Consider the following 22,337-nt stretch of genomic DNA (forward strand, 5'->3'; position numbering starts at 1 on the left):
TACTATTTGTTAATTAGGTAATTGGCAGCCAGTTTTGTTTATCTATAGTAATAGAATTGCATCTCACGTTTTGTTGCCCCTTTAAGCAGGACCCAGGACACAGAAATGGAAGTTTAAAGCACATGCACTTTAACAGAAACAATAAACAAAAACAAAACACCAGGCTCTGAGTACTAACTACACAAACAGAAACCTACTGCTCCGGTAGCCCTAGCTCCAGTCTCCACTTCTCATTCTGCTCCCATCGAGCAGCGGTATTCTTGTTGATCTGGTCGATCAACTCCTAACTCCATTTTTCTCTGGGTCGTAAGGGCTGCCCACACAGGCTGCCACCATATGTAATACAATTGCACCTCCCCACAGTTGGTTGCCCCTTTAAAAAGCAGGACCCAGGATACAGAAATGGAAGTTTAAAGCACTTACATGCTACTTTTTTAGTAAACACAGAAACAAAACAAACACCTGGCTCTTTGAGCACTAACTACACAAACAGGAACCTAACTCAAACAGGACAGCTAAGCTGTTTACCTGTTAAAACAAAAATCAACCAACACACAAAAAGGCTTTACACAGTACCTATTATTTATTTATTTATTTATTTCAAAACAGTTTAAAACACCATCAACCAGGCCTTCCACACAACAGCAGCCTTGAGCACGTTGGCTGCTTTTTTTAAATACCCCGCACCTGGCTCTAATTTACTATAATCACCAGGTGAAAGGGATAATTAATAATAAAGGTATTAACTGTGAAAGGGAATTAATAAAATAATATAATAATATTATATATATATAACTATATATATATATATATAATATATATATATATATATATATATATATATATTATATATATATAGAATTGAATCCGCGCCCTTTTTTTTTTTTGTGTTGGATAGAATCAGCAGATGTCTGAGGCATTGCAATATGTGAGAGAGGGCAAGCAAGCAAGCATGCTCGGGCGGGGTTGTGGCGTGTCTGTGGAAAGAAAGTGAGAACATTGATTCTGGTTGTTTTGTGAGCCGTATAGACACAGGATTGTTTGTGAAACAATCTGTTTGAAAGCTATTAGTGAACAAGAAATTATTGGAAGTTTAACCAATCCACTCGGCCTGTTTGTGTGTGGTCTGTTTAATTGCTGTTTGAAGCCCGCTGCCACTGTCCTTGCGATTATTTTAACAGTAACATTTAAAACACATGTATTTCAGTGCCATATTACAACTACAGTATATATCACTCCATATAAATACAATTGAAAACTGGGGCTTTTGGCTTATTGGCAACTTTTAGTTAACGACAACTTTTTGCTGGGAACCGAGAGGTTGTTAATAAGTGGCATCTACTGTGGATAGATAGATAAACAGATAGATAGATATCGTATTATGTTGAGTCAATGCCGTGGATTGAACGATGCCTACCCCAACTTTTAGCTGAAAGTAAAGTTTTCACCAGTATTTCTGATTTTTAATAACAATACGCAAATAATGCCTGAGGGGAAATATCGTGGCTCACGTCAATAGAAAAAAACTGCCTAGAAGCAGTTGCGCTGTGCATTAATGATTCAGACAAGTGCTTACATCATCAATGATGAAAGTTCAAATGACGAAGACGTGGGGTTCGGTGGTTTCGGATTAGATGGTACAGACTCTGCAGTCTGATTGGTTATACTTTCCTGTTATGACGATACAATCCCATATTTTGAATTCTTTTTTGGACATTGCATGAGCTTGTAACTCAGGCATTTTTTTTGTATTGAACATGTTATGCTATAGTGATACTTTGGATGCTACATTAATTTAATATTTTGTGTTGTGTTTTCACTCTGGACACTCCAATTTCACACTTGCAGAAATTATGTAAAGCCATTTATTTTAGTGGACCAAAAATGTCACATGTTTATATATATTTTTAATGTAGCAACTTTTATTCTAGTGTATTTCACCTGCAAATGTGATTTTTCATGACATTCTTTTTTACCACACACTGTAGCTTTAATGCATGTTTGTTTTGTGAAAATATTTGAAATGACAACAGTGGGCATACTGCAGCAACTCTGAATTGTATTTCACCAGTCAATAAATATGTTAACTGTACCTCTTGATTCTTTAGCTGTGCTCTACCTAAGTAAAATGTTCTGTCCAGAAATTTATATAATTACCATACTTAGACCTTTAGAGTGTTCTATTCTTTAAAAAAAAATATAACTTACAATTTCTCCCAAGATGTTGGTTAAACTTTATTAGGATTAATAATACCCACATTATTAGTTTTACAAAAAAGACCAGACCTTCCTTTTAATGAATTTAAAATTACACACAATATTAGTATTTGTGAATATAATGTAATTATGCATTACATTTTTGGTTATAATTACTTCAGTCATCACACTATTCATTGTAAGATATTTCTGATCTCTTTTAAGCTTTATGGAAAGCACTATTACATCTTGTCTATACCTGAGTTCACATAAACACATCTGTTGTTGATAGATGATTTAATTGTGCAGTATTATATCTTAAAATGTTTGTTTTTTTCTTTTTGTTACGTTCACATATCACTCTGTTCACCTGGTAGCATTACACAGATGCATAAGCAAAATGGTGTGGAACACTGGCAACAAGATACGAGGTATGAAGTGTAATGAAGTATGTTTAGCTATACTCAGTTAAGCCTATACAGATGGGACTTTCTCATAGGCTGAATTATACTTAGATCACAAGACATAATTATAAAGTCTTACAATACTGATAAACATACTAATATGTTAGTGTAACCACTTTTTAACTAAAACGTTGTAATCTTGCCCATATGGCAGATAATCCCTCTGGTTCCTCGTGTGCTTTCTTCTGCAGCATTAATCACTCTTGATATGACCTCTGAAATGGTCCATGAAGTTAAAAGCCCCAAAGTAGATTCCAAGGATTAGTCCCATCTTCACAGGTACAATACTATGAAAAGGAAACACAGAAATTGTAATAAAATAAAATAAAATCACGGTCATTTATTTGCACATAACACAAATTAAATGCTCTTTACCTTACTTGGCTCATTTGCTGAAACAGACACATGAATTAAGCAAAGTTTTAGTAACGAGTTGAACACGCTTCATATTTGTGTGCTCTGTGTTCCTTACAAGGAGTTAAAATAGTCCTCCCTTGTGACCAACTCCATGTGAAAACAAAATTCACCATTTAGAACACTCTCCCAGCCCCTTTCAATCAGGCGACAATCAAAGATCTCACATATTAGGACCAGTTATCGTTAAAGGTTATTTTTCCAGTCCATTTAGTAATAACTCTGTAAATTATATTTACAAATATCCTTTGCACAAGACAAGGAGTGACTACTTGTTTGCAAAACGTATGCTTGAACTTCAAAAGAAACTTAAATGCCCCATTGAAAGGGTAAATTGCCTGAAGATTTTTCAGTAAGTGTATTCCACTTTTTGTTTTACTTTGAATTCAATGAAATTCATTTATCCTGCCACAACACTGTATATTCCCTCCTTGTGGACCAGGTATTAGCATCCTACCTGAAGCTATTGCACACTGGAATTCGATGATACGTTGCAGAATCACTGTTCAAAGTTCATCTTGATAACATATGCCTGACTTTGCCCTAATTTTGAAAACGAATACAGATACTCAGTAGATGTATTGGCACCCTATGCTTATCATACCATATATAATTCAGATAAAGGTAACAAATTAAGGAGTGACACATTTATTTTTTGAAACCAGAAATCCCACCACTGCTAAAATCTGACAAATAGGTTCACACACGGGAGGTGATAGGTACCTTGTAAAAAGCGACAACTTTGGACAATTTCTTATTTTAAAAGTGTGTTCTTTAGAATTGATTGTAAGTACAGCACATATTTTTTATGTTTGCTTTACTCATTGTAAGGACAATTGTAGCACATTAAACTAGAACTATTTAAGCCTACTCCTTTTGTTTTTGTTTTACACATGCATGAAGAACAGTTCTATGTTTGGGTATTTCATGTTTCTCATGTTAATTTTTTAACCCTGTAACATTTAAAACACATGTATTTCAGTGCCATATTACAACTACAGTATATATCCTTCCATATAAAAACAATTGAAAACCGGGGCTTTTCGCTTATTGGCAACTTTTGGTTAAAGACATCTTTTTGCTGGGAACAGAGAGGTTATTAATAAGCGGCATCTACTGAATATATAAAGAGACAGATTGATAGATACCGGATTCTGCTGAGTCAACGCCGCGGATTGAACGATGCCCACCCCAACTTTTAGCTGAAAGTGAAGTTTTCACCATTATGTCCGGTTTTTAATAACCATGTGCAAATAATGCCTGAAGGGAAATATCACGGCTCACGTGAATAGAAAAAAACTGCCTAGAAGTAGTTGCTCTGTACTTTAATGATTCAGACTATTGCTTGCATCATCAATAATGAAGGTTCAAATGACGAAGACGTGAGGTTCGGCGGTTTCAGATGAGATCACATATTTGTCTGCAGTATGTTCCTTACAAAGAGTTTAAAATAATCCTTCTTTGTGACCAACTCCATGTAAAAACAAAATTCACCAATCTGAACACTCTCCCAGCCCCAACTGGGAGGAAATCAGAAGATCTTCTCACCTCCAATGCCTACAGAACGTCTACACCCCCTTTCAAAATTTTCACCTTTTGTTGCCTTGTAGCCTGGAATTAAAATGCATGAATTTTTTTTTTTTTCTCATTTATCTACACATCCTACTACGCAACTTCCAAGTGAAAAAAATATTCTAGAAGTTTGCAGAAAAATAATTAAAACTAAAAACTGAAATAGCTTGGTTGGGTAAGTGTCCACCCCCCTTGTAATATATATCCTAAATTAACTCAGGTGTAACCAATTGCCTTGAAAATCACACACCAAGTTAAGTGGCCTCCACCGGTGTTAAATTGTAGTGATTCACATGATTTCAGGATAAATTCAGCAGTTCCTGTATATTCCCTCTGCTGGGTAGTGCATTTCAAAGCAAAACCATGAGCACCAATGCGCTTTTAAAAGAACTCCGGGACAAAATTGTTGAAAGGCACAGATCAGGGGATGGGTATAAAACAATATCAAAGGCCTTGAATATCCCTTGGAGCATGGTCAAGATGATTATTAAGAAGTGGAAGGTATATGGCACCACCACGACCCTGCCTAGATCAGGCTGTCCCTCCAAACTGGATGACCGAGCAAGAAGGGGACTGATCAAACAGGCTACCAAGAGGCCAATAGCAACTTTGCAAGAGCTATAGGCTTTTAGGGCCAAAACGTCAAAGTGTGCATGTGACAACAATATCCCAAGCACTCCCCAAATCTGGCCTGTATGGTAGGGTGGGTTTCCTTGAGCCATTACTCAAGAAAGCCCACTTTGAATCCCGTTTGAAGTATGCAAAAAAACACTCAGGAGATTCTGTGGCCATGTGACAAAAAGTTTTGTGGTCTGACGAAACTAAAATGGAACTTTTTGGCCTAAATGCAAAGCGTTATGTTTGGCACAAACCCAACACAGCACATCACTCAAAGAACACCATCCCTACTGTGAAGCATGGTGGTGGCAGCATCATGTTACGGGGATGTTTCTCATCGGCAGGGACTGGGGCACTTGTCAGGATAGAAGGGAAAATAAATGGAGCAAAGTACAGAGAAGTCCTTGAGGAAAACCTGCTGCCCACTACAAAAAAACTGAAACTGGGATGGAAGTTCACCTTTCAGCATGACAAATACTCAAAGCACATAGCCAAAGCTACACTGGACTGGCTAAGGAACAAAAAGGTAAATGTCCTTGAGTGGCCCAGTCAGAGCCCTGACCTCATTCCATTCAAAAATTTGTGGCATGACTTGAAGATTGCTGTCCATCAGTGCTCCCCAAGGAACTTGACAGAGTTTGAACAGCTTCCACCAAGTATTAACTCAGGGGGGTGGAGACTTATCCAATTATGATCTTTCAGTTTTGTATTTTTTATAATTTTTGTCTCAATAAAAACTTTTTTCCCCTTAACATTGTGGAGTATGGTGTGTAGATGAGTGGAAAAAAAAAATCCTCATTTAAATGCATGAAACTCTGAGGCACTGGCACAACAAAATGTGAAAAAGCTTCAAGAGGGTGTAGCCTTTCTATAGGCAATGTATTAGGACTAGTTACCATTAAAGGTTATTTTTCCAGACCATTTGGTAGTTAAAATACTCCTCCCTCATGACCAACTCCATGTGAAAACAAAATTCACCATTCAGAACACTCTCCCCGTCCCTTTCAAACGGGAGACAATCAAAGATCTCACCTATTAGGACCAGTTATCATTAAAGGTTATTTTTCCAGTCCATTTGATAATAACTCTGTAAATGATATTTACAAATATCTTTTGCACAAGACCAAGAATGACCCCTTGTTTGTAAAACCTAAGCTTGAACTTCAAAAGAAAGTTAAAGGCTAGCTTGAAAGGGTAAACTACCTAAAGATTTTTCAGTAAGTTTATTTATCCACTTTTTGTTTTACTTCGAATTAGATTAAATTAATTTATCACGCCACAACACTGTATATTCCCTCCTTGTGGAACAGGTATTAGCATCCTACCTGAATCCACTTATGTGCTGCAAAGAGTTTACGATGGGATCCTGTCAGCAGTTGCACAGGGACTGATTCTACACTCATATCGTGACAAGTTAAATAGACTTCAAACAAAGTGAAAATGAAGTCTGGATAACTAAAACAAAACTAAAAAAAATCTATATACATGCAAAGGGACAAGAATGTTTTTACACCAAGGGTAGGGGTTTCATATTCAGGAGAAATTTAAATCAGAGGTACCATTGGCCATATTTAATGTATTATTTAATTTGCTGGCCAGAAAAAACAAGTCTCGTTACACTTGCTTTTAGGTATTTTTGGGGTATGATCTACTGCTAAAAAAGACATGAAATATAACAAATCATGTAACTCTTTCAGCACTAAGCACCTTTAAAAAGGCAACAGCATGATCTGCTCTTTTAAGTGGAGTTACCTTTTCTAGAGCTGCCTGTATATACAGATCTGCAGAGTTGAAAGTTAAAATTATATTCATGACTCGCTACATTCTCCTTTTAAAATCCAATTGGAATTTGAAGTGCTCCGATTTGAATTTATGCGACACAAAATGCTTTTTTCTGTAGGGTTAAAATGGAAGAGCAACCCTGCCCTTCCCCTTGGGGGACCCACCTATAATCATGTGACATGTTATTTGTAATCTGCGATTGTGACTGCTCTATAAGGAAACGCTGAAGCTAATTAGACCCACCTAACCTGTAGGTTATTATATGACAATTGCAAAGTCTCTGATTTTGATCTTTTATAGTGCTCTATAAGGTATTGCAGAAAATGCATTAATTAAATAATACCCCCTATACCTCTCACACCCTGGCCTGTTGCCCCTTTGGCCTTATGTTTGACATCCCTGGCTCTGGCAAGATCATGTGGTAGATACTGCATGTGCTGTGGGTGTTGTGCAGGTGCAAGAGCTGCAGGTGGCTCCCTTGTACAGTCTGTATTTGAACTTTGAGAGAGTCACAGAGAACCACTACGTACCACCTCTAGATACACCATCTCAGTGTGCGGTCTGTAGAACTGTTTCAGAACAATTTGGCAGTGAAATGGTTCATTCTCTCTGGACTGCACAGGTAATGGAAATTGAACAAGAAAATCAAAGACTGCAGCTGTGTATAGAATATTATGACAATGACACAAGATCAAGACCATGTTAACTTAAAGTCATATGTCCTCAATATGGCAGAATATTAGGGTTATCCAGACAAGCTGAAAGGGAGCTCTGGTAAATATAAAGATAAATTAAGAGGAAAATAATAACTCAAGATTGGAACAGTACTGATACTCAATTGTGGTAAGCACAATACAACAGTAAAGGAAATGTAAAAAAGTAATTTAAGAAACATATAATATGATTTTTACTGATCTGATGTTTTAATATAATTGTGGTTACTTACTGTCGTATAGGGGCAATAACATACAACTTTGGTTTTCACAATAATACTTTATTAAATCTTCTGTGAAAAATGTGTAGGATATGTGCATAAAGCTATATACTGTGTTCTACAGAAATGATTTGTGCAAATATAATTAAATCTAGCCTAGTGCGACAGCATATACATCTCACACACACACACACACAATTTTTCTTTATTTCCATCCACCAAGTGTAGAAAGCAAATATTTAACAATTTCAAACTTTTTGCAGATACAAAAATTACAAACTTTTTGCACAAACATCTGTGCATTACAACACAGATTACATATACAAAATAAAGAATTTGACACTTTTTTTAAACAATAAGTCATTTGCCAACCAAACTATATTCTGTTTTCCTAATCTCAGTTTTGAACACACATTGCAGTTGATGTATTACAATGATAGTTATTTAAACTTTCTGATTAAAAGTTCTGTTTAAATTCCTTGTTATTTAAAAATCTCCATGTCAAGCTAACCATTAGCTTACTGATGCTTTGAATGCCCTCTGAAATGATCCATGCTTTCAAAAACACCCAGATATCTTCCATAAAGAACGCCAAGCTTCGAGGGGATTGAGCTAAGAAAATAATACAATTAATGATGTTTAAAAGAAGAGTAATGCTTCCCACCCCCCACCCCCGAACAGTACATCAGAGCTGAACACTCTAGTTTAAAATATCACTTAAAACTATATTTTATTACAGGGGTGGTAAAAACACTACTATTGCACATTAATTTGACCCATTACAGGTTTTAGTATGTGCTTGATTAGCCCACATGTATATGCAACAAGTGCAGGTGTCTCTTAAACCAGATGTGAATCAAACTGTTATCCCTCCATTACTGAAATACATTCATCATAGAACTATATTCCAAATTTTCATTTTAATTAAAGCAGCTGTGATTGAAATAATAATTCTATTCAATTTTTTTTTTTTTTATCATATTGCTTCACTGGCATTTAGCAGGCTGATCACTGTCAAGTACATTTTCAAAGAAACAATCCTTTATCCACCTTTAGAATCACACACTTTCTTACTTACATTTATGTTAATTCGAGAACTTTTACTTTCATAAACGAAAGTACCACCAAATGTATTAATATAACTAAACAAAATTGCCAACGTTACCTGGAAGCATTTGTTTCCTTTACTTGTGTGGCAAATATGCCATTAAGAGAATCAACTCTTTTTTTATTATTATTATTTCTTTTAAATACTATTAGGAACATAGAGTTTTGTACATCATTGCTTGCATGGAGACTGTTTAATAAAATAAACCACCTATACTTTCATTAAAAGTTAACTCTTCTACGTATGCAACTACCCTTTTTTACAATAGCAACGCCATGGGAACAGACAAACGAGGGTTCCGAGCACCACCCCCCCTCCTCCAGCTCCCCCTCTTATGTTGGAAAACCACTCATGTTTTGCCGCTGTTCAACTTATTATTAAAATGAAACCATGTTCTTAAAGTTCAACGCATATTGTTTAAAATCCATACTTAAAATTCCTAGTGTACGCAGTAGTCACACCGATCCTGTTTTATCTCACACAGGCAGTTCAGTGCTGCTTACTGCTCAATGAAATTATTGCTGCAAAAAAATTATCACGATTATCGATTATTTTTCCAACCCTAATATATATGAAGATCTGAACAGATGCCTCCTTGATGTAGTCTGGGCAAGCAGCTGTTGTGCTTGTATGAAAGTGGTTTAAGAAAAGGGTTTGTAACTAGGAGGACCCCGGTTCAAATCCTGGCTCAGCCTTGGTGACTCATTACAACTCTGCCAGAAACAAAGCACCTGAAGTTCTTGAAATGACCCAACACACAATTGGCTAAGATACTATCTAGGACTGTGTAAAACTCAGGGTACCTCAACTATAATAGTAAATATTTCACAAACAAAGAAATAATATAACATTAGATAGACAGACAGATGGATGGAAAAATAGATTAAAAACAAAAACTTACTTTTTCAGAGCAAAAATCAGGTTTAGGCTTCTTGGCATCACCAGGTAAACCTCTTCCTTTAGAATAGCATCTACAATCTTTCTGGCTGCATAATTGGGATCCAAAATTGGAAGAAGTCGTGGCCATCTGCATTTAAAAAACATGAAAAATTAGAAAAGCATGATACACTGGGCTCATGCGTGCTAGCGTTCAATAAATCACGAGTTAAGGCTTTGTGGCTAGAACCTATTCCGGCCTACGCCAGGGGTCGGCAAGCTATGGCTCCCGAGTCATACCTGGCTCTTCAAGTAACCAAATATGGCTCTTGAGTCTCTAAGTCATTCACAAATACATACAACAAAGAACAAATAAATAATGAAATGTACTATTAGTGTCATCACACATCTACAAATGACCAACTCGGCAGGTGAGATACCACTTTATTTACTTATTTTTACATCCACCTACACGCTACTCTTATTGGTGCTTGTATTTCTGGAGTCTGTTTCATCATGTTTTGATTGGTAAAGAGATCTGTCAACAAGCAATATGCACAAGTCACAATCTGTATCCCTGCTTTTACTGCATTTTTTTCAGTTTTGAAGTGTACTGTAGAGCTCTTTAGTTTCATTTAAAAAATAGCAAAAAGTCAGATAAGGAATACCATTCTTTTCAGCCAGAAGGACCGATATGTACGCCTTTGTGGAGATGTCAGGATTTCCACTTTGTCTCATATGCAGTGAACGACTGGCTTCAAACAAAAAAAATCGAATTTACAATGACATCGCGTGACAAAACATCCTGAATTTGCAGCAAAATAGCCAGAAGGCGAGGTGTGGAAAAAGCCCTGTGAGAAACTGCAAAGAAAAATGAATGCGGGGCAAAAGTAATCTACTGGCATGGTCGAATAAAGGTGGAAGTTTAAATTCAGCAAGTTTCGTAGGCTCTTTAGAGATCATTCGCAAAGGAAAGCCTTTCACTGATGTCGAATATGTGAAGAGCTGAATGTTTAATAGAGCTAAAGAGCTATTTGAAGAATTCCCTAACAAAGAAAAATCTTGCAGCAAATACAAGGGATGCCTTTATCTGCAAAAACAGTTCACAATCAAAACCGTGAACACAGCGGATCAGGTTGACAAGCAGCAAATAGAAAATATGTTCTGCTACATATTTTAATTTGCTGTGGATGAGTCAACGGATGTCTGATGTTGCACAACTATGTCTTCTCGGGCGATATACACGTGAAAACTTTGTATAAGAAATGCTTAGGATGCTGCCAACGAAAAATCAAACAAGAAACGAAGACATACTTAAAACTGCTGGATCTCGTTAGCGAGAAGCAGATCCAGGTAGGGAAGCTTGTTTCAGTATTTACTGGCGGTGCACCCACCATGATGGGTAAACACAAGGGATTCGTTGATCTTTTGTCAGAACAACAGAAATGTCCCATTTTAAGCTTTCATTGTATTATGCATTGTGGACATTACAGGTCATTTGAATCAACTTAATGTTAAATTTCAAGGGCAAGGAAACACTGTCCTGTCACTACTGCAGGTAGTTTTTGGAATTGAATCCAAATTTAATCTGTTCGTCAGAGATAGAAACTGTCAGACTGACTCACTTTGAGATGTTACGGCATTTACATTTGATCTGTTAAGGTTGTTCAAGCCTCGTTTTGTGGACTTTCGCAGATACAGCACTTTGTTGAAGTTTATGATTCGTCCCCATGAAACTTGTGCAAGCATTGGACTTGATGGTAATTCCGGGCATCTCAATCGGAGAGTTCAAGCTGGAAGTTGCCGATTTCAAGGAGTCAGATATTTGGTTGAAAAGTTTTGCACTTTAAATTAAAATCTGGAAAGCCTTGCTCAGCAATGTGCAGAACTAGCAAAACAGCACCAATGGACTGATCTGAATAGATTGGAGTGCAAAGATAAACTCATTATGCAAACTTGGAATGAACTTCCACTTGTATACGGCACAATACAGAATATCAGTTTTGCTTTCTAACGATGTTTGGCTCCACCTATACATGTGATCAGGCATTCTTCCACTTGAATCACATCAAAAACAATTTAAAATTGTTCCTTTTTTTGCACTTTAAAAGTACGTAAATGTGTGTTTATGGCTCGTTGCAGACCACTTGTTCTAAATTTCCATTCAGTTTGGCTCTCTTGCACAAAAAGGTTGCAGACGCCTGGCCTATGTTGTAGCTTCAAGCGTTCCAGTAACCATCATCCTATTGAGAAACTGTCAGTGCTCAACAAAACATATTGCCCAGTTCCTGCAACTTTAAAATCAAACAGGTAAAATGATCAATCTTAATAAATAATATATAATATATACACATATATATATATGTGTGTGTGTGTGTGTGTGTGTGTGTGTGTGTGTGTGTGTGTGTGTGTGTGTGTGTGTGTGTGTGTGTGTATGTTTTAAATACAACTTAATCTTGTCAGAAGCACACAATATTTTGCAAGAATGTTATTTTAATTCTAGATGTTTAGGGCAATCCCATAACAATGCAATGCCTGTTGACTACAAAAGGCAGAGAAGTATGTGGGTGCCAGCTGGTGCTTTAGGGCTCTTGGACCAGCACACACTGGCACTCTACAATAGAAAGGGTTTTAAGAAAAATACATAAATCAAACCAGTCTGGAATATCAAGCTTTAAAAAAATAACACAATCTGCTAGTTTTAACCAATGGAAAAAGTTAGATTTCAAAACTGGTTATGGTTTTGCAAGATGGAGAAAGACTATCATTGTAATTATTTTTCTGAATATAAATGGAAAAGTGCATTCTTTCTATAGCAAGTATAAACACCTGCTGAATTCAGTGTAATTTTAAAAGCATTTATCATGTCAGAACCACATTTTTAAATGGAGTTTGAATGTGTGTGCTGTGTGAACAGTTAAAGAAATACATATAAATCTGGGTACCATACTGTAAACTGCTTAACACAAATTGAGTGATTTTGTTTCCCCCCAAAGCTGAACCACCACCACCACCACAAATTTAACTTACTTAGTGTAGCAGCCGTCAAACATTCCAGTATTTATAAAATATGGGCACACGATTGTGGTTTTAATCCCATCCTTTCCTGAAGCAAGCATTTCCAGACCCACAGATTCAGCAAAGCCAACAGCTGCGAACTTGCTTGCACAATAATCTTTTAAATAAAATGAGCCAATACAAGAAATGTTAATGTATGAGCAGTTATTATACAGGAATTGCATTAACACATTCAATTATGTTAGATTTAAAAAGGCCAACTATAAAACACCAGTATCCATCTATATATATCATCTAAAATCCAAGGTTACAAAAAGCTATAATACTTCACTCAGAAAACGTGTGACATCGGCATATCCTACGTCATTTCAGCTCCTCAGTATTTACTGGGTGAAAGTATAGTACTGTATGAAAGCAGCTCAGTCAATAGTGGAAGCAACTGGTTGCTTCATAACTGGACAATTTTACTCTCCAAGTGAAACAACCAAGGAAAGGTAACACTACAGTATCTGAAAGCATTATTTAACCTGGTGTAGTATGACACATACATGTTTACTACAGGGCTGCACATTTTAATTAGACTACTTTGTTGTTTGACTCTAGTTATGTAAAATGAGTTTAAATTAAAAGACTGAAATAAATTATTTTGAAAATCTGAAGCCATCTGTTGCACATCTTGCAAGTCGCGGTTTATTGGAGTATTCTAGTCCAGTGGTTCTCAATCCTTGTCCTAGGGGACCATTGCCCTGCTGGTTTTTATTCCATCCAAGCTCTCAGTTACTTAATTGAACCCTTAATTGAACTAATAATTGGCTTAATTTGATTTTTTAAATAGTGTAGCTTCTAAAAAGTTGGAAAATGTAAGTTCATTATACAATTTGATATCTAAATTGAAATCTCCATCTGTTTAAAATATTTAAAAAACTCAGATTAGGCAAATTAGTTCAATTATGTAATTGATCGCTTGGTTGGAACAAAACAGGACCAGGACTGAAAACTGTTATTCTATTCCAACACATTTTGCACTCCGATTAGTAGAATGTCAAAATCGGTCAAACGCAATGTAAGCTTTATCTACCTGTACTAAAAATGTACTTTCAATCCATTAAATATATTAGTAGTTTGATCCACTTTGGACATTGATACCAATGCTTCATAATTTGTAAAATAAATTAATGAAATTAAAATAAACACACACATTTTCATTTAATTTATATTGTATATATAATCTATATATATATATATATATATATAGAGATATTATATATATATATATATATATATAATATAATATTATACTAATTATGTGTGTGTGTGGGTGGGGACCTGGACAGCCCATTAACACCAATCAGTCCAGCAGAACTGGCAACGCTGACAAGATGCCCATGGTTACTGGCCATCATGGCAGGAAGGAATGCTTTATAGGTCTAAAAAATGTTTTTGAATAAAAAGATTTTACATTAACAATTCAGCTTCCATGTGTTTTGAAGCACTGGAAATGATTACAACTGAAATATTAACCTAAAAGGTTTAGTAAATTCTAGTACAAAAAAAACAAGGTTTTATTAAAAAAACAAGTAATATTTCAAGTTTAATTAATAAAGTAAAAATAAAAAATAAAAATAACCTACCCAGAAGTGAGCCATGGTGTTCACTTCCACCGTTTTCTCTATAAGGCTATCTGGTGATTCCATGAATTTCTTGCCAGTCACAATTCCGGCATTGTTTATTAGGATGCTAACATCTCCAACTTCCCTTTTGACCTAAAAAAAAAAATTAAAAAGTATTCATTAAACTCTCAAATTGAGATAATCAGTTGCACACACATTCACTGCAAACTGCGGGCTTTAGTCCATGCTTCATAAATGTACCTTTGTAATGATATTTGTTCTTTATGTTTTGTACTCAAATCTATGATAATGTAAACGTATGTGTTCTTTACTGCCCAAATAATTTTACTGGGGAACCGTATTGTGCTGCAGGCATGCATACTCTTATTTCTATGTGGTGGCAGCGAGGTAGATTACTTGGGCTCTTCTTTTACAAACGGTATGTGTAAAGAAGCTGGACTCCACAAAAGCTATACATAAACTTAAACCACACAACTCTTTAAACCCATGCAAAATATATAATTGAGTCTCCTGTCTCACATGTGCAATGGTTCCCCAAGATATAACACATTTTACAGGAATGACATAACTGGAAGTAGAGTATTTATTGTCCATGTCACTAAACTAAGATCCCTTTCCCTCTAATAATTTTGGTATTCCCAAACAGATACACCAGGGGCAAAATCTAAGGGGAATGTCATACAGGACAAAATGGTTTGTGTAATAAACATTAAGACAATAAATCAAAGTGGATTGCCTCTTTGGTCTCAATATGGCAGCCGCATTAGGTCAGATAGCAATATCATGGTCACCAATACATTTTGAATGTAGGGTTTATATACCTGTTACTTGAGGTATTGTATGAGGCTTTGGCACTATGGTGCCCACAATCAAACAATCACAGAGTACAGCTGTGAACCAGGTTTGAAGCAACTACATTTTGATTTAAAAGGAAACGACAAAGGCCAATTGTACCTGATCAGCTACTCTGTAAACCTCTGTCTTGTTGCTGCAGTCACACACATAGCAGTGGACTCTGGAGGCGCCCTCTTTCTTGGCTAAACGGGCAGTCTCCTGACTTCCCTCCTGGTTGATATCCCAGAGAACCAGTGTGACTCCCAGCTTAGAAAACTCCAGAGCCATCAGCCTGCCAATGCCACTGCCAGCCCCAGTGATGAGCACAATCTCCCCAGTCACATTCTTTCTTCTCGCTGGAATGAACAGCTTTACAAATGCTTCCAGGAGGTAATAAATGGACAGGAATGTCACCTGCAAGGTCTCCAAGAAGAAGTTCATTGTTGCAAATCCTGTATTAACAATAACACAGCCTTAAATACACAAGTACTTAAACATACAAGTACAAAACAGAAGCAAATGTTAAACTGTATGCATGCAAACAGTATTGCAGTATCAATACTGGTGTTGTCTTACTTATCAAAACGTAAAGTCTATCAGGAGTATATTCTTCATAACTTATTGCAACAAAGTGAAGGCTGGGTACTGACAACCCCGCATACCTCATGGGAGCGTGTTAACCACAATGCAGACGAGCTAGGCTCCTTTGCATTTGTGGTTTTACAGCTTTTTGCCTCAAGTCATCGCACTGACAGCGGACGACAGAATCCGTAAAGGCAGTACATAACACAGCACTGCCCGTTACATAAATGCACCCGTGTCACATCGATTTATGCTCCCTATCAAACGTTTCTACTTTGCATGCCCAGACTACTTTCACCCTGCACTGCGCATGGCCAGATTTTTTCAAAAATCACCGCTCATTTCCCAACACCGAAATCCTAAACCTAAGGTAAGTATCCTATACTGCAGCCATTACACATCTAAAGTTGTTCATGTTTGGCAGTGAATAAGCGTTTTTGTTATTTAAAAAAGTGACAAGAGGGACTGATTTCCTCAGTTGTCCTGTCAGGAACATTTCGTGGTACCTTTGTATGCACTGCCGATATACGCTTATTGCAAAAAGGCCGGCTCTTCCGTCCAGCGGTAGCAGCGCTATGCCTTAGTGCGAGAGCTACCGGGTTCGCGTCAGCCCTCCACCTGTATGATGTTCCTGCCTGCGCTACTTTTTTTTTTTTTTTAATAAAGTAGAGCAATTAAACAACAAACTAGGCTATGATCAGAACTAAATAAAAGCAACTAGGTTTGGAAGAAAAACCGTGTCTGAATCCAGTCACGTTAGTGTTTCACAGACTCGATAAAAATCTGCCGATCTAACAGATATCGTCCAATTCACTTAAAAATCTAAGTAATGTGTAACGTATTATTTTAAACGTTGAAAAAAATCACCTAACACATAGAAACAGCACGATATTTGACACCGGGTCCGTCACTATAGTATAATTTAATTATAGCTAATTGTCAAAAGGGACAGGTGTTGCGTAACATAAACTAACCTTTGCACACAATCTAGGTACAACATAACTTTTTAAGGAATAATGTTCACACCTATCATATGGGTTAAATGCCACTATCGGCTGAGTAAACACGTATAGTAGCTCCGACAAACGTTATCCCTACATGTAACATTTACTTGACACACATCTTTCAATAAAACGATATACAATACCTTTACTAAGTGTCACTCGATGCTTTCTTCTGTTCACTGAGGAACTGAATGGATTCAGCGTTTGACGCTACGAATTCTGGGCTACTGAGGGATATAAAGATTTCTTCCACTCCCCTCTGTGACCTAAAAATAGGAAGGGCTAATAATGGAGCCCTAGTCTGGAGCCCGGAAGTGTGAGTTTGAGAGTGCGTTCGCAAAGCATTTAACAGTCAACGCTTGTCCTGGTGAAATGTTTCTTGCCATTATTTCAAATTTCATCTGCATAAATAACTGAAATAGTAAAAATCAATGGTTTACATTACACAGAAAAGCTAACGGGGAAATAAAAACGATGGATAAAAAACAACTTTATATTATTATTATACTTGTACTACGCAGCCAGTCAGAGTGTATTGATTTTAAGGACAATAAGTGGAATTTCACCGTTCGGATATTTTAAAAAAAAAAAAATAATAATAATAATACATGAATTTTCTAAATTATATGATGTTGTAAATTGTTGTATTTATCAATAGACTTTTTGTGTGATTGTGTAATGTATACATGGTCCCATTTGAGAATGGCTGCAGAATGTTAGTAGCAGTACTAGTATTGAAATTCTTTTCACCATAGGCTTTAAGTTCACAACAGTTCATTTCACCAAAATAAAAAGTACAGTATTTGTAATAAATTAAGAGAAACATGTTCATCATTATATATGATTACCCCCCCCCCCCCCTTATTAATCATTGAAGTCTTCAACGGGTTATGAATAATCAATAACCACAAAGTGCGATTTTATTAGTTTTATTAAACAGAAATGCATTTTTAGTTGCACTAATTCAAAAATAATATTTGTAATGTTATAGTTTTATTGCAGTTTAGTGTACTATAGTACTTTATATTAATACTATAGTATTTTATATCACTACTATAGTCCATCATGTTTGTACAATAGTACTTTATAGTAACTTTTCTTTTTGTTACTGCATCTTATAATGCGCTTTGTGGTGGTGGTCCACTATGAAAGGCACTATATACAATAAATATTGATTGAATAATGCTATATTACATTATAGTATACTACAGTACATCATAGTAGTACAATAGTATATTTTAGTGCTCTATATTAATACTGTATGCTATTGCATTTTGTAGTAGTACTTTAAGCACTACCAGTACTTTAATGCACCTCTTGATAAGTATTTCTGGGTTACCTGCAAACACCTCTACACCTTCTACCTCATATAAAAATCCATCACACAAACACCTCTGCACCTTCTTCTACCTCATATAAAAATCCTTCAGACCCTATAGCAAGTTCACGATCACCAACTACAGCACACTTACTGGTCAGAATTTCTACATGTGTGAAGAAACACAAGCACAGTTGCTGCTGAAATTACATTTAAAGTCAAGTTTTACCTTGACCAAGGACATTATGTCAACAGATCTCCCATTCTCTAACTGACCTGCATGGCTGATTCTCTGGGTGGCTGTAGTGTAGTTCACAGAATGATGCAAAGTGTGATTAACAACAAAGGGGGCAACATATTCCCCCATTGTATTTATTAAGATTGTATTGGAAACATGTTCTGCAGCTAGTCGATGAATGACAGACATGCCATTGTTAAACCACTTCCCAGGGGCGTGATTTTATGAGCTGTGATAGATGGATCCAATTTAAAATCCGGAAGTATCCTATTGAATGCTCTTAGGATATTCACAGAGACCTTATACATACATGTTCCTGTTTTCCAAGGTAGACTATTAATAATAAGATATGCTCTGCAAATCTGAGGAGGCACATACTAAATAAATGAAGAAGTACTCTGTTGTAACCTTCATAATGAAATGCAGACACACACATGGCTGGACCCCAATCTCTGCAACTATCTGACAGGTGCAAAAGCAAATGTATATTGAAAGACACTTTTTTCTAAGTCATAGAGCATTTCCATTTTTTAAGAGCATGCTTTACTGACACAATTGTACTGTCACTGTATCTGCTAATAACAAAATAATGGCATAAACATGGAGGAACCAATGACACAAACAATGTTTGTGTAGAAACTGAAAGCAAGGTTATTGAATAAAAAGTAAAAATGCTCTCCACTCAGATGTTCTTTGCTGTAAGGAACGAAGTGTAAATGTTATTTCAGATGGAAGTTTAACTTTTACTAACATATTGTATAATTTCCCCATACATCAACACAAAGAATAAAGTTTTGATGAGCTGGAAGAATCAAACCAAAGATTAACTAATTGCCATACAACCCTTAGCAAAACACAGTACAGGTAATCAAGAGTTATATAAAAGTTTGCAATGAACATCAAACCACTAGGCCCCTTAATGCCAACAAAACTTCTTTAAAAAAGTCAAAATAATAATTCATGTTTCAAAATGATGCATAAAAGCATTTTGGTAACTCTGGGAGGTGGATTAACATCTGTTAGCCACATTTAATTACCCTATTAGAATGTGAATCCTTGTTTAGAAAACAAATGTATTGGCAATCATTTTTTTACCCGACAGCAAGGCACACAGTAATAGCTGTTGTAAGTTGTACTTGTATGTTTTTTTTTTGTTCTTTTTTTGCATGCAAGGCAAAGGTAGTAAATGCAGCTATCGGGACAAAACTGATTAATGAAGGGAAACTGCTTGCAAGGAGTGACACGTGATTAATAAATTAATAAACACAGTTCTGAACACAATTGTTCATGAAAAATCTCTTTTTGAGAGTTTTTGTTGTCTTTCATTTGTAATAAACCATTAGGGCAAGCAATACTGTACTGTGCATTGCACAATACAATAGTTGCACAATACAATTTAATTTTAGCCATGTGATAGTAATTGTAGTACGGTACAATAGTACAGTATTATAGTACTTTATTACTATAGCGTTCTCATTTTACTTTAGTACTATAGTATACTTTTTATAGTAATGCTATAGTACTTTTTTGTAAAGGCTACAACGTGTGCCCACTTTAAATGAACCGTTACAACAGCCCCTGCCCCCATCCACCAGAAAGCAGGATGGGGGGTATTGTAACGGTTCATTTAAATGTTAGTCTTGAAGGGTTACTGTAACATCTTGGTAGAAAATGGCTTCAGAAAAATGAACAAGTGGATTTGATAGCTGGATCTTTAAGAAATATGTTCCTCTGTAGCCTGACAAACCAGAAAAAATATCTCATTAAAATGTGAAAAGTGCCTGAGAAGTAACTATGAGTGTAACTACGTTTTCCATGTAATAAGTGACTAATTGGAATAATTCTAATAACTTGTAACTGTATGGTTTACTTTTTAAAAGTAACTTCCCCAACACAGTTTACAAATAAACACAATACAGCTTACATAAACATTTAGTGATTTTTTCCTTTGGGATTATTGATACTTTAATCTTTTACATAGCCTGTGCCAGAACTGGCTATTGTATTGTAATTCCATCTCTGCTTCCATCATTAGCTTTGTAATTGCTCTTCTCTAAATACAGCACCATGATGTTTTGATCTTTTAATCAGTAGTAAAGGGATCTGAGCCTTGGGATTCATTACTGATGTTTTTGTGCAGCAAAGCGCTGTTTATCCAAAATGAATGTCAATGACTAGAACCTGCTGCATTGAAAAATAAATGAGTTAGAATGGAGAGGGTTACTCTGAGAAGCTTATTACTGTGCACTGAGCAGCTGATTACAAGCTCTTCTGACCTTGCTTCTGAATTGAATCTGCTGGAATAAGGTATACATTGTATGATTTTAGTGTAATGATTCTCTGATAAACTAATTACAAGTTATAAAGAAACTAAAGACACTCATTTGTTTCACTGAGTATAATAAGTGTAGAACAGCTAAGCAAAGTCTTTTCAAAAACAACTTTTTAGAACATGCTCTTCTCAGGGGAAGAACTACACAGAAAGTATTGCTGTGTGTTTAATATCCAGTGTTGTATGTCCACTGACCTTATGTAAACAATAGTACAATAAAATATGTTCAGTGGTGTATACTATAATTGATCTTAACTGTGGTGAATCTAAATATTATCACCATTTACTGTAATATTAAACTAGGACCAAACCAATTCATTAATAATAATAATAATAATAAATAATAATAATAATAATAATAATAATAATAATAACAGACTATTATAAGTTCAACACACAAGCTTTGAAAGTATTTTGTTATGTGCAGTTTTGAAAGAAGCACAATTTCATAGTAGCAACCATATATTTTAATTTAATAAATTATATCTGGAAGAAATTATATCTCATACCTAGGCTATTTTTCAGGTTATCTTTTCTCTAATAAAGCCCTACTGCACTGCTTAAAGATTATTATAATATTGTTCTCAAAATGAAAAATGTAAACAGGATAGATATTATGTAAATTTTGCAAAACCCAAATCTATCTAGTTTCTCTACAGCACACCCATTATTGAGAAACAGATGATTTAATGCAGCTATTTGAACTTATCCAACAAAGGTAATGTTTTTGTTTTTTTTTTTCTTTAAAAATACCATTATGCTCCGTAAATTACTTCTGGAGACCATGTAAATGTAGTTTTGTCTGGTATATTGTATATTTTATATTGAGACAATAACTACAGTGTGCACAGGGAGGGAGTATAAGATCACACACTGAATGTTTGACTACAACTGAATCAGTTGTATCATGGACAGATTTCTAATATATGCATTTGTGACACATTCTCTGTATATCAGAAGTGGAAAGTGTCTTGCTCAGTACATTGTGTGAGGTTCACATTAGGAATACTAATGAAAGTCAAACACAAAGCATCACTTTTCATATAATGATCTGTAATAATTAGACTCCTCTCCTTCTAAAGAAACACAAATGTACTATATACAGATAAGGGATGGGTATAGAGGGACGATATATCAAGAATGCAAATGTTTGACCTGTCTTTTTAATTTCAATGTGAGTAACTGATGATTTGAATAGATTTATACTCCACAAAGGAGATTTTTTAATTTTGTGCACCTATTGTTTCTTACTGGTGAGCAGGTTATTGATTTCGTCAACTGAGGTACGAGATTTCATTTTGCTAATTATATTTAATTGAAATCAGATTAATTGAATGGTTTACAAGAGGGTTCCATCTAATAAAACACCCATCCTTTTCATTCTCTATGGGGCATTAAAGATAGAAAAAAATGTTA

The 22,337-nt window shown here is 35.6% G+C and overlaps 1 protein-coding gene across 1 annotated transcript; it reads right to left on the bottom strand.

The window, feature by feature from the left end:
- Positions 1 to 892: 892 nt before the first annotated feature.
- On the bottom strand, positions 893 to 17,255 carry sdr16c5b (short chain dehydrogenase/reductase family 16C, member 5b). Its single transcript, XM_041246697.1, has 7 exons — positions 17,177 to 17,255; positions 15,568 to 15,899; positions 14,614 to 14,745; positions 14,309 to 14,409; positions 12,995 to 13,201; positions 9,990 to 10,115; positions 893 to 2,947 (listed from the first exon to the last, which is right to left on the bottom strand). Exons 2-7 carry the CDS (start codon positions 15,886 to 15,888, stop codon positions 2,854 to 2,856), a joined length of 981 nt encoding a protein of 326 aa, XP_041102631.1. The 5' UTR covers positions 15,889 to 15,899; positions 17,177 to 17,255; the 3' UTR covers positions 893 to 2,853.
- Between the last annotated feature and the right edge of the window lie 5,082 nt (positions 17,256 to 22,337).

The sequence above is a fragment of the Polyodon spathula genome, chromosome 4, assembly GCF_017654505.1.
Source record: "Polyodon spathula isolate WHYD16114869_AA chromosome 4, ASM1765450v1, whole genome shotgun sequence".
In the NCBI taxonomy this organism is placed as follows: Eukaryota; Metazoa; Chordata; class Actinopteri; order Acipenseriformes; family Polyodontidae; genus Polyodon; species Polyodon spathula.